Source organism: Bactrocera dorsalis, chromosome 5 (genome assembly GCF_023373825.1).
Source record: "Bactrocera dorsalis isolate Fly_Bdor chromosome 5, ASM2337382v1, whole genome shotgun sequence".
NCBI classification, from domain to species: domain Eukaryota; kingdom Metazoa; phylum Arthropoda; class Insecta; order Diptera; family Tephritidae; genus Bactrocera; species Bactrocera dorsalis.
The window spans coordinates 5,919,736-5,932,492 of record NC_064307.1 but is presented as its reverse complement, the minus strand read 5'-3'; the positions used below and the strand labels follow the sequence as shown (position 1 = coordinate 5,932,492).

The 12,757-nt window shown below is 33.9% G+C and overlaps 6 protein-coding genes across 10 annotated transcripts in view; 2 read left to right on the top strand and 4 right to left on the bottom strand.

Moving 5' to 3' along the window:
* Positions 1–279: 279 nt before the first annotated feature.
* Positions 280–1,016, top strand: LOC105226507 (high affinity copper uptake protein 1). The gene is made up of 2 exons (XM_019990328.3): positions 280–414; positions 471–1,016. Exons 1-2 carry the CDS (start codon positions 349–351, stop codon positions 897–899), a joined length of 495 nt encoding a protein of 164 aa, XP_019845887.1. The 5' UTR covers positions 280–348; the 3' UTR covers positions 900–1,016.
* Positions 291–1,592, bottom strand: LOC105226435 (UPF0235 protein C15orf40 homolog). Of its 3 annotated transcripts, none has more exons than XR_007423022.1 (3): positions 1,118–1,592; positions 737–889; positions 291–675 (listed from the first exon to the last, which is right to left on the bottom strand). XR_007423022.1 is itself a non-coding variant. In XM_049458573.1 (1 exon), the coding sequence occupies exon 1, from the start codon at positions 1,554–1,556 to the stop codon at positions 1,152–1,154; it is 405 nt and encodes a 134-aa protein (XP_049314530.1). In that variant the 5' UTR covers positions 1,557–1,592; the 3' UTR covers positions 1,054–1,151. The 3 variants fall into 3 exon arrangements, 1 of the variants encoding a protein (XP_049314530.1); XR_007423021.1 differs by having other exon boundaries at positions 291–633; XM_049458573.1 differs by lacking the exons at positions 291–675; positions 737–889 and having other exon boundaries at positions 1,054–1,592.
* LOC105226436 (stress-associated endoplasmic reticulum protein 2) lies at positions 291–3,838 on the bottom strand. The gene is made up of 5 exons (XM_049458575.1): positions 3,773–3,838; positions 3,493–3,600; positions 1,586–3,073; positions 737–889; positions 291–633 (listed from the first exon to the last, which is right to left on the bottom strand). Exons 2-3 carry the CDS (start codon positions 3,574–3,576, stop codon positions 2,963–2,965), a joined length of 195 nt encoding a protein of 64 aa, XP_049314532.1. The 5' UTR covers positions 3,577–3,600; positions 3,773–3,838; the 3' UTR covers positions 291–633; positions 737–889; positions 1,586–2,962.
* A 376-nt stretch (positions 3,839–4,214) lies between these two features.
* Positions 4,215–12,757, bottom strand: part of LOC105226437 (ATP synthase subunit b, mitochondrial) — a 459,686-nt gene continuing 451,143 nt past the window's right edge. For both annotated transcript variants that reach the window (XM_049458571.1, XM_011205303.4), the window contains exons 2-5: positions 5,412–5,488; positions 4,863–5,188; positions 4,601–4,789; positions 4,215–4,534 (exon numbers count right to left, since the gene is read on the bottom strand). In XM_049458571.1, the coding sequence (XP_049314528.1) occupies positions 4,355–4,534; positions 4,601–4,789; positions 4,863–5,188; positions 5,412–5,439 (723 nt within the window). In that variant the 5' untranslated portion in view covers positions 5,440–5,488 and the 3' untranslated portion in view covers positions 4,215–4,354. The remainder of the gene's footprint in view (positions 4,535–4,600; positions 4,790–4,862; positions 5,189–5,411; positions 5,489–12,757) is intronic.
* Positions 5,882–11,349, top strand: LOC105226439 (puromycin-sensitive aminopeptidase). 2 transcript variants are annotated; one of them, XM_019990326.3, is made up of 8 exons: positions 5,948–6,026; positions 6,275–6,340; positions 6,627–7,288; positions 7,853–8,669; positions 8,751–9,855; positions 9,934–10,153; positions 10,219–10,341; positions 10,425–11,349. In XM_019990326.3, the coding sequence occupies exons 1-8, from the start codon at positions 5,963–5,965 to the stop codon at positions 10,632–10,634; spliced, it is 3,267 nt and encodes a 1,088-aa protein (XP_019845885.2). In that variant the 5' UTR covers positions 5,948–5,962; the 3' UTR covers positions 10,635–11,349. The 2 variants fall into 2 exon arrangements, with proteins under 2 accessions (XP_011203606.2, XP_019845885.2); XM_011205304.4 differs by lacking the exon at positions 6,275–6,340 and having other exon boundaries at positions 5,882–6,026.
* Positions 11,438–12,737, bottom strand: LOC105226440 (uncharacterized). Its single transcript, XM_011205305.4, has 2 exons — positions 12,421–12,737; positions 11,438–12,300 (listed from the first exon to the last, which is right to left on the bottom strand). Exons 1-2 carry the CDS (start codon positions 12,569–12,571, stop codon positions 11,549–11,551), a joined length of 903 nt encoding a protein of 300 aa, XP_011203607.1. The 5' UTR covers positions 12,572–12,737; the 3' UTR covers positions 11,438–11,548.

Below are 12,757 nucleotides of genomic sequence, written 5' to 3'. Positions count from 1 at the left end.
CGATGTTCGATCAGAAAAAAAATCATCGTCCATTCAGAAAAAAAATTCATACGAATGTGATCACATAAATCAAACATCACATCAAACAATTTAGGATAGGTTAATTATTTGGTTCGTCGATAGAACTTCAGGGTACAACGCGATGCGTGACAGGATTTAATTCGCCATTTCGTAATTTATTGCTATTGAAATTTTAAAGAATTGGTGAAAAAATTATGGGCACTTCTGCTCCACCCTGTTTTATGTGAAAAACTCGTTGCCTCTGCATTTCTTTTAATTAATAACAATAGTTTAATCAAAAATATTGAATTTTATTTATCTACATTGAGAGCAAGGAGTATACTTAGGATGTCCGAAGGTCATCACGGCCATGGTGGCGATAAGATGGAAATTTCTTGTCCGCATATGATGCTCGTAAGTTGAAATGATTTGTGTAATACTACAATGCTTATTTGCTGGCTTATTTTCAGTTTCATGGTGGGCATTGCGAGCAAATTCTCTGGAAGGCTTGGTCCGCAACGACAATTTTAGAATTTTCATTGTCTGCGATTGCTATTTTCCTTTTGGCATTCTTATATGAAGGTGTCAAGTTTTTGCGACAGTTCCTCCTTCGTAGGGAACTTGAAAAGATATCTAAAAACAAAGAGAAGACAGATGTTGTATGCAGCACAATTGCTGGACTTAAAAATAAACAATTGTTTAAGCAAATAGCAGCACCTCAACATCTCATACAAACCTTATTGTTCTTATTTCAAGTTACATTATCTATGCTACTTATGTTGATATTTATGAGTTTCAATTACTGGTTGTGCCTATCAATTCTGTTAGGTCTTACAGTTGGATACTTTCTGTTTGGTTGGATTAAAGACGATGCCTATGACAGTGATTGCTGCAATTAAAATACATGTATATTTACTAATGCAAATACATTTGTATCTATTATTACAGTCGAAAAATATTGCTAATATTTGTTAAGAAAAAATAAATTTAAAAATTATTTAACTTTCTAATGGAAAGATGGCTTTATTACTTTCAGTAATACAATTTAGCAAATCAAACTCAGGCTGTTTTATTTGCTTACATTAAATTACATTATTCGTTATAAATGCAGACTTACAAACTCCAAATGGTTCATAACATATGTAAACATTCTACGTCTCGCATTCTCTTTTTAATGCTTCGTTTATATTTTCCATTGTCGTAACTCCTTTACTAACCATTACTAATTTATTGCGGGACCTAGATCCCTTATCCAGCGATACGTCACTTTTCCGTAATCCTAAAAGTTTGGACAGATATTTCACGAGTTCTGCGTTTGCTTCTCCTTCTGTGGGCGGCGCTGCTATTTGTATTCCAACTCCTTCGTTTCCTATATCCGTAATGCCATTCATTTTGGCGCCCGGTTTAGCGAGGATTCGAATGCAAATGTTTCCGCTTTTGTCCAACTGCACAGGACCATCACTTGGTTTCTTCTCATCTACAGCAACAACGGTAGCAGACTTTTTGTTTTTATTCTTTGACATAACACTTGAAAACGTATGAAAAACGCGCCGCATTCACAAAATTTTTTATAAATTTCGCTTACCAAGAAATGTATATAAGATCAGCTGTTATTTGCTTTTAGTTTTATGTATGGAACACATTGAGCGACATGCAGCAGCTGTCAAAAATTAAAATACACACGATTTATGGGAACAGTTAGCTTGAAGTTGTCGCTGTCGTTAAATTAAAACCATTTTTAATTTTGCCGATATCATATTCAAGATATATTAATAAATTATTATTATTAACACAAAATATTTCGCTTTGAAGAAAATCTTTGAATTTCTTTCAAGTGAAAAGTTTCAGTACATCAGCTGCTTGATATGTCGCTGCCTGGCATCTTCAATTTGTTTTAAAAGCTGGTTTAAAGACGACATTTGCAGATAAAAAATCGCTGTCATGCAGTCGTGTCGTTCAGAGCTTTAAATTGATTTAAAACGATATGACTTTTATCGATATCGATTTTGAACAAAGCGATTTTATCCCAGAAAGTCATGATTACTCCATCGATCTGAAGAAATTCATTGAAACTTTAACAAAATGGTTTTTGTTGTTTTCACTCTTGCAGAAAAGATTCTTAACATAACTTGTTATTTAAATAGTTTTTACAAAATATTTATCTTTATGAAATATACAATTACTAAGAATAATTTTTCCACGACATGAGTAATTAATTGTGATGTTCGACTACAAATAGTATTGTTTCAAATTCTAAACAAACTTTGAGTTATGTAATTCGAACTGAATATTTTATATGATTATTGCAAAAATTTAACTAAATAAACATTTTGCCACTCAAAGGTTGGCATTTTTTTTACATGACTTCATTGACATAATCCAACGGTTTTAGCAACCTGGTACAACAGACATATATAACGTCTATTGAAACAGTATTCGAAAACATAATAGTTAACGTCTGCATCGCATAGGACAACTATCACTGCTATTACCTGCATATTTGAAAACAATTATATTAACTTAAACAAATTGATACATTTCAGTCCATAAAATAAAAAACCATTTTTTCGTTTGTAAGAAGTAAAAAATTAATATATTACCATTTCTATACAAAATTACGTAAATCAATTTAATTTTTAAGTTGTATCTTAAATACCGAGCTTATAGTACAATATGTTGCTCGAGAAAAACCAACCAATCACAATAATCACCAAAAAGGAATGCTTTCGAAAATAAATTTATACATTTTAACTGCTGAAATATTAAGTCGGTGCATTTAATTCCTCAATGCTTATAATTTTCAACATATAAATAAATCATTTCAGACTTCAAGCACATTAAATAAACTATTATTTGAAATCATTTAACTTTTTAAAACTATGGCAATTATATATGATTGGATTTCGGAAGAATATTCATTGCATTTAAAATTAAAGATCTATTTTAGTTGTTGTTTATAGTTTTACGCTGCTCGAATAGACTGGATTATTTGAAAAATAGCAGAACCGCAAACCACGAAAATAAACAATGCCAAAAGCCAAGGTCCAACAGGGTATTGGTTATCTTTGGATTTCTGGAAAGACAAATTATTCAAAATTATTAACAATCATTTGATATATGTATGTATATAATTTTGTTTTCTCCATAATGCTATACAAATATTATTCAAATATTTAACAAACATCAAAAACAAGTGTACGTTGACATTACCAAGTATCCACACATGTATGTACATATGTATATGAATACATATAGAAGCAATCAACGATAAGCAAAACATTAAAGACGCAGAACGGCGGCGTGGCACTTTCTCCTGTTTTGTTTTAGACGTTTTTTCTATAACTCACACTTAATTTAGGAAAGCAATTTTAAATGTTTGAAACATTTATTAACGTTACTACAAAATTTCAACATTTTTATGTATAACTTAAAAATTTAAATTTCGATATATTACGGAAAAATGGAGTGCACTCATAACCTGTTTGTACTTACCGATGACTTTGGTACGTTGCCTCGCATGGTCACGTATTTGCTAGCCTTTTCATTGGCGACACGCATCCTTTGTGGTGGGGCCATCTTTTTAGGACTATTTTGGTTTTGCTGTAAAAAAAAATACAGAAAAAAAGTTGAAAACAATATTGTAGCAACTGCTATAAGAAAACTACTTGTTAAACAGCTACTTCATTAATTTTAGTTTGATTTTCTCAATGAATCTAAGTTTTCACTTCAAATTTCACAGTTTACGATATTTTCAGATAGTAACTATTTTTACCTTTTTTGCCAAAGAAAACAAAATGAACACGTCGAGAGCGACACAAGAAAACGACACGTATGAGTAGCCGAACCGAATCTTTGACAGTTAAAAGTGATGCCTATTTGACCGACTACATAGTTGCATTTTTGGTACCTAATATTTTATTGCCATGGTGAATTTGTATGTAATTTTTAGTGTTAGGCTGATATACAAATATTCTTAAAAATCAACATCTTAATTTAAAATAGTTTTGCTGCGAAATAAATGATCCCCAATTAAATTAATTTAATGTCAAATCAAATTTTTTAGACTTCTCCTTTTCTAAAATATTCAAATTAAATGTTAATTATATATTGAAACTTTATTATTCATTTTACTTCCCCAATATTATAAATTTAACTTTAACTTGATTTTATTTTCGTATTTTCTTGATTATTTATAATAAGCTAAAATAATGACATTTCTTTTCTGGGCGCAGTCAATGCAGAATTTTATATTTAAAGAAGAAAATTGTTGCAATTGTTCATTCTTTACAATTTAAATATTAAATTATACATTCGTTTTTCTTTCAAAATATATTTTAAATTATAAACAAAAAATCTATTTGGCGCGAACAGCAAGAGCGCTTAAATCAGCAATGCATTTGTCAAGAGTTTCCTTCTCTTGCTGAGGAGTGATTGAACCGAGAACATTGTTTACAATCCAGTTCACCATGTGTTTTTGGTTAATACGGCGTTCAATATGACGGCATTCAACTTGGTAATCCAAACGGCGTTTTACCTATGATTAGCGGTACATATTTACTATACATATTTATATATTCATCAGGGAAAAAGTACATTATACCTCAGTGTACACATTCATGGCGCGTTCGCGGAATGCGGCTTCCAATTGTAATGCTATGTTTTCTTTCTTGGCATCCATAAGCAATAAAGCACCTTCAGCGCGCCATTGTTCCTTCTTTTCGGCTTCGATGGCTTCAGCAAGATTTTGGAGTTCCTCCTCTCGGCCAGATTTCCATTCATTTTCGATTCTCTAGGAAATCAAGAAAAAATTCTTGTTAAAAATCTTGTTCAATTTCAAACCCCAATATTTTAATAAATCATACGTCGATTTCTTTATCTGTCCAAGCAGCGACAGTTGGTCCAAGTTTCTTTACAGCAACAATTGCCATAATGGCCAGAGACAAGCCGCTGTAGTATTCATGCTCCATGACGTAAATTTCCTTGGAACATAGGTATGTAAGCAGACCAACACCAAAAGTGTATGGGCCAGTGACACCAGTTTTATTGTAGAAAAACTGGAACCACTCTTCTGGAATGAAACCTAAACGAACTTTGCCAGGATGTTCCGGACGCTCCCGACGAGCAACTTGATCACCTGAACCGGCCGCACTAGCTGATCTCATAGCTAGGACACCCAAAGGACGTTGAACTGAAAAATAGTACATAAAATTATTATAAGTACGCTGCAAACCCCCATTATTCTCTTTTTTTGCAAATACTAATTTGACGTTTCACTCGCGATTACATAAACCACGATGACAAAAGTAGTCGCGTAACATGCATATTCTACCACATAACTACACTTTTGATTTTGCAAAGAGGAAATTATTTAAATTATATAATTAAGATTAAAGTATTTCTATTATTATTACCTGAAAGTAAAGCGGTTCTTGACAACATTTTTTAATTTTCAGTAAATACTTCTTTTGAAGAAAAAAATCGACAAAAAATGAGTTCTACACTGTTCGCCCAAATCAGCTTAACTGTCAAATGTCAAGATGTATTCTTCCTCTTCTTATGAAACATTCACAGACAGCTCAAGTTTTTTTAAGCAAGAATTTGAAATATAAATTTTCATTAGAACAGTGTATGTAACAACAGATTTAACAGTAATAAAGTTTATTAAAATACAAATTGTTTAAATTGCATTATCACATTTTTTCTAGTAGTTTCAAAATGGTTGATAAGATCAAAATAAATGCAACTCTGAGATCCTTCCATGAATAAGCCAACATAATACAATCTGTCCTTCCAATGGTCTCATGTGTATCAGGTGTGAATACAAAAACAAAATATGCAATATTATATGTTTTCCGGGTATGCTTTGCCATTCTATTTTCTCTAAAAGTTCTTTATTCATTTTTCCTGTCGTTAAATCATTTCTCTCATTCATTACTACTATATAGAATTGCAGTAAAGTGAAATGTATACTAATGCTTTAAAAGCTGGTTGCCGGACAGCAATGCACGCTTGGAAATTCAAGAACGGTAATAGATATTGTAATTCATTATTTTGAGATAACCATCTCAGAAGCGAAATTCTGGTTGGAATAATCTTTCTAGTGATGGTCTGGTTGAGCTCATTTGATACCACCACGGGCTTCTCACTTTGTAAACATATTTTTGTACATATGTATACTGATCGTAAAACCCTAGAACATAAAATGTATTTACAATTTTATTCCATACATACATATATATTTTATCTTTGCAATTCGATTCTTTCGCTAATATAGAGTTGGGAAAGTTACGTCTTGATTTGGCAAAAGCAAATACCGAGTTCACACAACATTTATTGAAAGGTAAAACATAACCAGTGTTGCTTTGTTCACTTTTACGCAGCCAAATAATTTACCCACTGTTAAAATGCTTTAATAAATAACGACCTCTCAAAGTTTCTTTTATTATTGTCAATACTTTTGGAATGCTTTTTGAATCTGTGTGTGTGTGTTTTTTTTTTTTTTAATTTTACACATGTTCTACGAAGTTCTGCTTTACCGATATTCCAACTGGAAATGAAATTAACCTTTTGAGTTGGTAACACTAATCATCTAACATTTTTGTGCTACTTTTTGCATGCCATTCCAGCTGTCAGTTGCAATAGTCCCGTTAACTTGACTCGATTCGTCAGAAAAATACACGGCATAAAATTAAGATTTGTGCGGCAGAGAATACCGGAATACCAGTCAAGATTAAAATTTTCACAAGAATTTTCGAATCCATTGCGTGCTCGTTTGTATTCGGATTATCATTGTTGTCGCAAATTAACTGCAATTGATGTTGCTCTAATTGTTTCGAAACAGTCCGCCAGCCAATTGCCTAGCTTTGTGTACCCAAAAATAAATTGTGCTTCAGTATTATCATTTGAAAGTTCTTTATGTACAGAAAATTGTCATTTGTGTGAGCATCTGGATACTGCAATTTCTTCAAAGCAATACGTAAAACAGCAAAAACAATTTTATCGCGATTATTCAAGTGCATCTTTGGGAGCACCGCTTAAATATACGGAAGCCCCGCTATTAGGTGACTTGTGCCAAAAGTACGGCTTTGTTATTTCCCGCACTTCCGCCGACGTTGGATTTAATAGTGTTGCTGGCCATAGATTCGAAATCCGCCGAAACATGTCCACATCACCTCAAAAGGAATTTAAGCGCCTTCCAACTGACGTTGTGCCAACGCACTATGTTTTAGAGTTACAGCCGAACTTAGAGGCTTTCACTTTCGAGGGCAATACTAGCGTGCACTTAAAGGTATGTGATATATTAAGTATGTGCGAGTGTAAATATACTATGTGGTGTGAATGAAGGAGGGTAAATATTTATGGGAGTGAATGGGAATAAAATAAATTTTGCTTTCACTTCTACCGTATTAAAAGAAAGAAAGAAAGCAGAGTTTCCGCATGGATACTTTAATGACGTTAGCAATTCGAATATTATTTCACTACAAATATATACATGTGTATATATTATATATATGTAGATATCAAAATAGTTTTTATTGAAAAAGACGAAGGGATGTTGAATAAAAAACACCTACGTAGCATATTTCTATGTATACACATACATACATATATAATCTATATACCAAGCCATATTTAAAGTCTTACCATGTCTAATTATCCATGTCACCGCCACCATTTGCTGTTGAAAACTGAATGACTTAGTAATTTCTTTTAAGATAAGAAATACATTTAGTAATGAGATAAGAAAATGCAACGCAAATACTACTTTTACATCTCTTTGTGAGAGATACCATTATTTTCCTTTGTTCGTTATATTATTAAAATAAGTTTAAAATATATGTACAACTTTTAGATATGTGACGCAACCAAAAGTATTACCCTGAATGCTTTGGACATCACAATAAATAAAGTTGACTTGGAATTAAATGGCGAAATATTGCAACCAAGTAATATTACTTATTCCACTGATAATGAAACTGCCACATTAATCTTCGATAAGGAACTCCCAGCTGCATCTTGTGGTGTTTTGAAAATGTCCTTCGCAGGAGAACTCAACGATAAGATGAAAGGTTTCTATCGAAGCAAGTATTTTACGCCCGGTGGTGAGGAACGATATGCTGGAGTAACTCAATTCGAAGCCACTGATGCTAGACGTTGTTTCCCTTGCTGGGACGAACCAGCTATCAAAGCAACGTTCGATATAACATTAATCGTGCCACAAGATAGAGTCGCACTTTCGAATATGCCTGAGATTCAAGAAGAAAAACTTGAAAATAATTTACGTCGCATACGCTTCGATAGGACTCCAATAATGTCTACATATTTGGTGGCTGTTGTAGTTGGTGAATATGATTATGTCGAAGGTAAATCCGAAGATGGTGTAATAGTGCGAGTCTTCACACCCATTGGCAAGAAAGAGCAAGGTCTTTTTGCACTTGAAGTGGCTACTAAAGTTTTGCCTTACTATAAGAGCTATTTCAACATTGCATATCCTTTACCAAAAATGGATTTAATAGCGATATCCGATTTTTCGGCGGGTGCCATGGAGAACTGGGGACTTGTGACATATCGTGAAACTTTTGTATTGGTTGATCCGAAAAATACTTCTCTTATGCGCAAACAATCTATTGCCTTAACTGTGGGACATGAGATTGCCCATCAGTGGTTTGGTAAGTGTAATGTCGTCAATTCTTCAATTTTTCTCAGCTACGTTTTTTTTTTTTTAATTTTTCATTTCATTTTGTTTTCAGGCAATTTGGTTACCATGGAGTGGTGGACACATTTGTGGTTAAATGAAGGCTATGCTTCATTTGTTGAATTTCTATGTGTCAACCATTTGTTCCCCGAATATGACATTTGGACCCAATTTGTCACAGATATGTATACTCGCGCATTAGAATTGGATTCGTTGAAGAATTCACATCCAATAGAAGTGCCAGTGGGGCATCCATGTGAGATTGACGAAATTTTTGATGAAATTAGTTACAACAAAGGCGCTTCTGTCATTCGTATGCTTCACGACTATATTGGGGAGAAGGACTTTCGAAAGGGCATGAACATTTACCTAACACGTCATCAATATAAGAATACCTTCACTGAAGATTTATGGGCTGCTTTGCAGGAAGCCAGTTCAAAACCAGTCGCTAAAGTTATGTCTACTTGGATCAAATTGAAAGGGTTCCCAGTAGTAAGTGTAGAGTCTGTGCAAAATAGTGACAATCAAAGGCTTCTAAAATTGACTCAAAATAAGTTTACTGCTGATGGTTCAGCACCGGATGGTGATTATACTTGGGTGATCCCGGTAACCGTTTCAACATCACGTGATCCGAATAAGATTGCGAAAACTTTCTTGTTAGATCAAAAGTCAATGGAAGTTGTATTGGACGATGTAACTGCAGATGACTGGGTAAAAATCAATCCTGGCACAGTCGGTTTCTATCGTACAAGATACTCCAAAGAAATGCTCGAGAAATTATTACCCGCTGTGCGAAAAATGGAGTTGCCGCCACTTGACCGTTTGGGATTGATTGATGACATGTTTGCGATGGTGCAAGCAGGTCAAGCAAGCACAGCTGAGGTGCTGAAGCTTATCGATTCCTATCGTAACGAAACTAATTATACTGTATGGACTGCTATTACCAATTCATTGGCGAACTTGCACATACTGATTTCTCATACAGACTTAATGGAAGATTTTAACCGCTATGGGGAAAAGTTGTATCGGCCAGTGGCTGATCGCTTAGGCTGGGATGTGCGAGAAGGCGAGAACCATTTAGACACTTTATTACGAAGTCTGGTTTTGTCACGTTTGGTGTCCTTCCGATGCAAGGACATCATTGCCGAAGCACAAAAACGGTACATAAATATATTTTGCAATATGTCACTCATATGTCCTATATACATATATTTTTTCAATATGCTTGTCTTTATCAGGTTTAATAATCACGCCGATGGAACGAATCCTATACCAGCTGACTTGCGTTCCACATGCTACAAAGCAGTTTTGCAGGATGGTGATGAAAAAATATTCAATGAGATGCTGCAACTCTACCGTTCCACAGATTTGCATGAAGAACAAGATCGTATTTCAAGAGCGTTGGGTTGTATTGGCGATGTAAATATTTTACGTAAAGTTATAGATTTCGCCATGTCGGTAAGTACGCTAATATTTGGTCGCTTTTATTGCTTATAGTAATTTTGCCACCAATGATATTTTAGGGAGAAGTACGTGCACAGGACTCAGTTTTTGTTATTGTTGCTGTAGCGGTGAATCCCAAAGGACGTGTATTGGCTTGGGAATTCTTCAAGGACAATAATCAGAAGTTATTGCAACAGTATCAGGTGAGCAAGTTTTACTTCGCGGATAAATTCATATCACTAGTCAATGTCGTACTACTTCCCCATCTCTTATACTCTAATTACAGGGTAGTTTCCTCTTGACACGCCTTATCAAGTATCTTATTGAGAATTTCGCTTCGGAGGAACGAGCTACTGAAGTGGAAACTTACTTTAAGAAAAATCAGTTTCCTGGTACAGAACGTACTGTATCTCAAGCTGTGGAGACTATTCGCCTTAACGCTAACTGGTTGAAGCGTGATTTAGATTCCCTGACTACTTATCTGAAAAATCAGTAAAATTGCTCCGTACATTTATATACCTTGTTAACACAGAATGAAATAAACAGAAATGTGGAAGGGAAAACAGAGTCACAGCTGAAATAAAAGCATCATAAAGCCAAAGCTCATCATAATATAGCACTTCATACGGTAGGGCAAATAATCGGTTAACATTTTGGTTGGCGAAGCTGTTTATCATACGAAATTTACAATAATATAGTAAAACAAAATGGGAAGTATGCATAGAAACTTTTTCTAGATAAACACATACTGGCAGATTTTTTTCTAGATTTTTTTCAACTAAATATAATTGTTTGCGAAGAACATGGGTAATATTATCGAGCATTTACTTATATACGAAGGTATTTTTTTTTAATATTCAACAGCTTAACACAAGCTGAAGAATGATTGCAAATTTGATTATTCATCTAATCATATTGAAAACCACCGTTAGTACGCACTGTGTATTAATTTTTCCACTATCCTTTGATACCTAGTATATATTGATTTGCCATTGAATGTAGCGCTTATAATTTTAAGTAATTTGATTTTGTTATCCAGTGCACGACTATATAAGCTTAGATCAACATGTTCAAATAAAATATAATTTCATTAATAAAGCTATTGCAAAGCAAAAAATTGGATGGATTTGCATTTTTAGATATAAATACTGTAATATTGATACCTGTATTTTTAAATTACATAACATAATTAATAAAATGATTAAAACGAATCAATAAGGTGTTTTTATACATCTGTACATTGAGGAAAAGGTTATAATTCATTTTGGTGGAGTAATTTTAGGTAATTCAAAAACAAAATCGGAATGTATTTTCTGTTTATTCATATTTACGATTAAGAAAATTTTAATAAATGTGCATATTACATTTCATGGTCAAGAATCTAATAAATGTCAATCTTACATTTCATGGTCAAGAACAATAACGGCCATTATCCGATCGATGCAAATCGTCTATTAGTTCCAGCATACGTCGCTTGAACAAACGTTGCTTAGGGCGTGTCAGTGACAAGATATCGTCGATATTACCTCGAAAAAATGCCAGGAGCTGCTCCTCATCGCGAATGTCAGATTCAATACGATTTGCACTGACATTGAACGATTCTCCAACCGTGGTATTATTGCCCACTTCATATCTTGTTGCACCAGATGAAACATTTATAGGAGCCGCATGCTTCATTTGCTCTGCTTTTTCTTCATCAAGCTTTAATTGGGGCGATTGTTGATTCATTTTCATTGTAATAGCCACATCAGATTGCCTAGTTAATGGTTTAGATGCATTAGCGGTGAGTTGGAGTTCATTCAATATTTCTGGATAGGCAACGTTTGTACTTTGATTAGTGTCGTTGTTGTAATGCTTAATATCATCATGTGTACCGAAACTTGATTGTATAGTAGAGATTTCGCAAATATCTCCACTGTTATCATCAATGGAAATTCTCGGCTTTGCACCGCGGGAGAGCTTTCGCCTCCTTTTAGTTTGTCCTATTGTTTCCGTTGTCGGCAAAAGGAATTTTATTTCATCGTATAAATAGAAACGTTTGCGACGAGGTGTGGGTAAATCTTCGGTACTATCACCATAGTCGGAACGAATATTAGTATTATATTGAATGCTGCGTAGGAAGCCAGTGCGAACATTTCTCCATTTTTCGCGGCAAAAAACATCTGCAAAAAAGTATAAATTAAAAAAAAATCACATCAAGGCATCACATCTACTATATAATTGCAACATGACCATACCATGTCGCCTAACATAGCTTTGCCTCATTTGTAATATGTACATACCTGGTTTGCCTACATCAGCAGCAACTTCTTGCCAAGCCTTTTCTAATTTGTCTCGCTTTGCATATTCTGAAGAATGTACATTCCATAAGCAATCACGCTTTTTTACAGCATTTATTATTTTCAGAATAAGTTCAGTGTCAGCCATTTTCATACTAAAATAATAAGCACAATAGCTTTATGTCATTGATGTGATGCGATTTGACGCTAAATTTTATCGTTTGCAAAGTGTCACATCGCAATTCTGAGTTAGTGATTATTTGACATATTGATAAATTCAAATTGTGAATCTATAAAGATATGGATATCTTCAGTTATTCTCATAAAACGACTAGGCTAG

Coding starts and splice junctions, on each gene's coding strand:
- LOC105226507 (XM_019990328.3), top strand. CDS start 349: ATGTCCGAAGGTCATCACGGCCATGGTGGCGATAAGATGGAAATTTCT. Junction 415..470: donor CTTGTCCGCATATGATGCTC/GTAAGTTGAAAT, acceptor GCTTATTTTCAG/TTTCATGGTGGGCATTGCGA.
- LOC105226435 (XM_049458573.1), bottom strand. CDS start 1,556: ATGCGGCGCGTTTTTCATACGTTTTCAAGTGTTATGTCAAAGAATAAA.
- LOC105226436 (XM_049458575.1), bottom strand. CDS start 3,576: ATGGCCCCACCACAAAGGATGCGTGTCGCCAATGAAAAGGCTAGCAAA. Junction 3,074..3,492: donor GCAACGTACCAAAGTCATCG/GTAAGTACAAAC, acceptor TTGTCTTTCCAG/AAATCCAAAGATAACCAATA.
- LOC105226439 (XM_019990326.3), top strand. CDS start 5,963: ATGTATACTAATGCTTTAAAAGCTGGTTGCCGGACAGCAATGCACGCT. Junction 7,289..7,852: donor ATACTAGCGTGCACTTAAAG/GTATGTGATATA, acceptor TACAACTTTTAG/ATATGTGACGCAACCAAAAG. Junction 10,342..10,424: donor AGTTATTGCAACAGTATCAG/GTGAGCAAGTTT, acceptor CTCTAATTACAG/GGTAGTTTCCTCTTGACACG.
- LOC105226440 (XM_011205305.4), bottom strand. CDS start 12,571: ATGAAAATGGCTGACACTGAACTTATTCTGAAAATAATAAATGCTGTA. Junction 12,301..12,420: donor TGCTGATGTAGGCAAACCAG/GTATGTACATAT, acceptor ACTTTTTTGCAG/ATGTTTTTTGCCGCGAAAAA.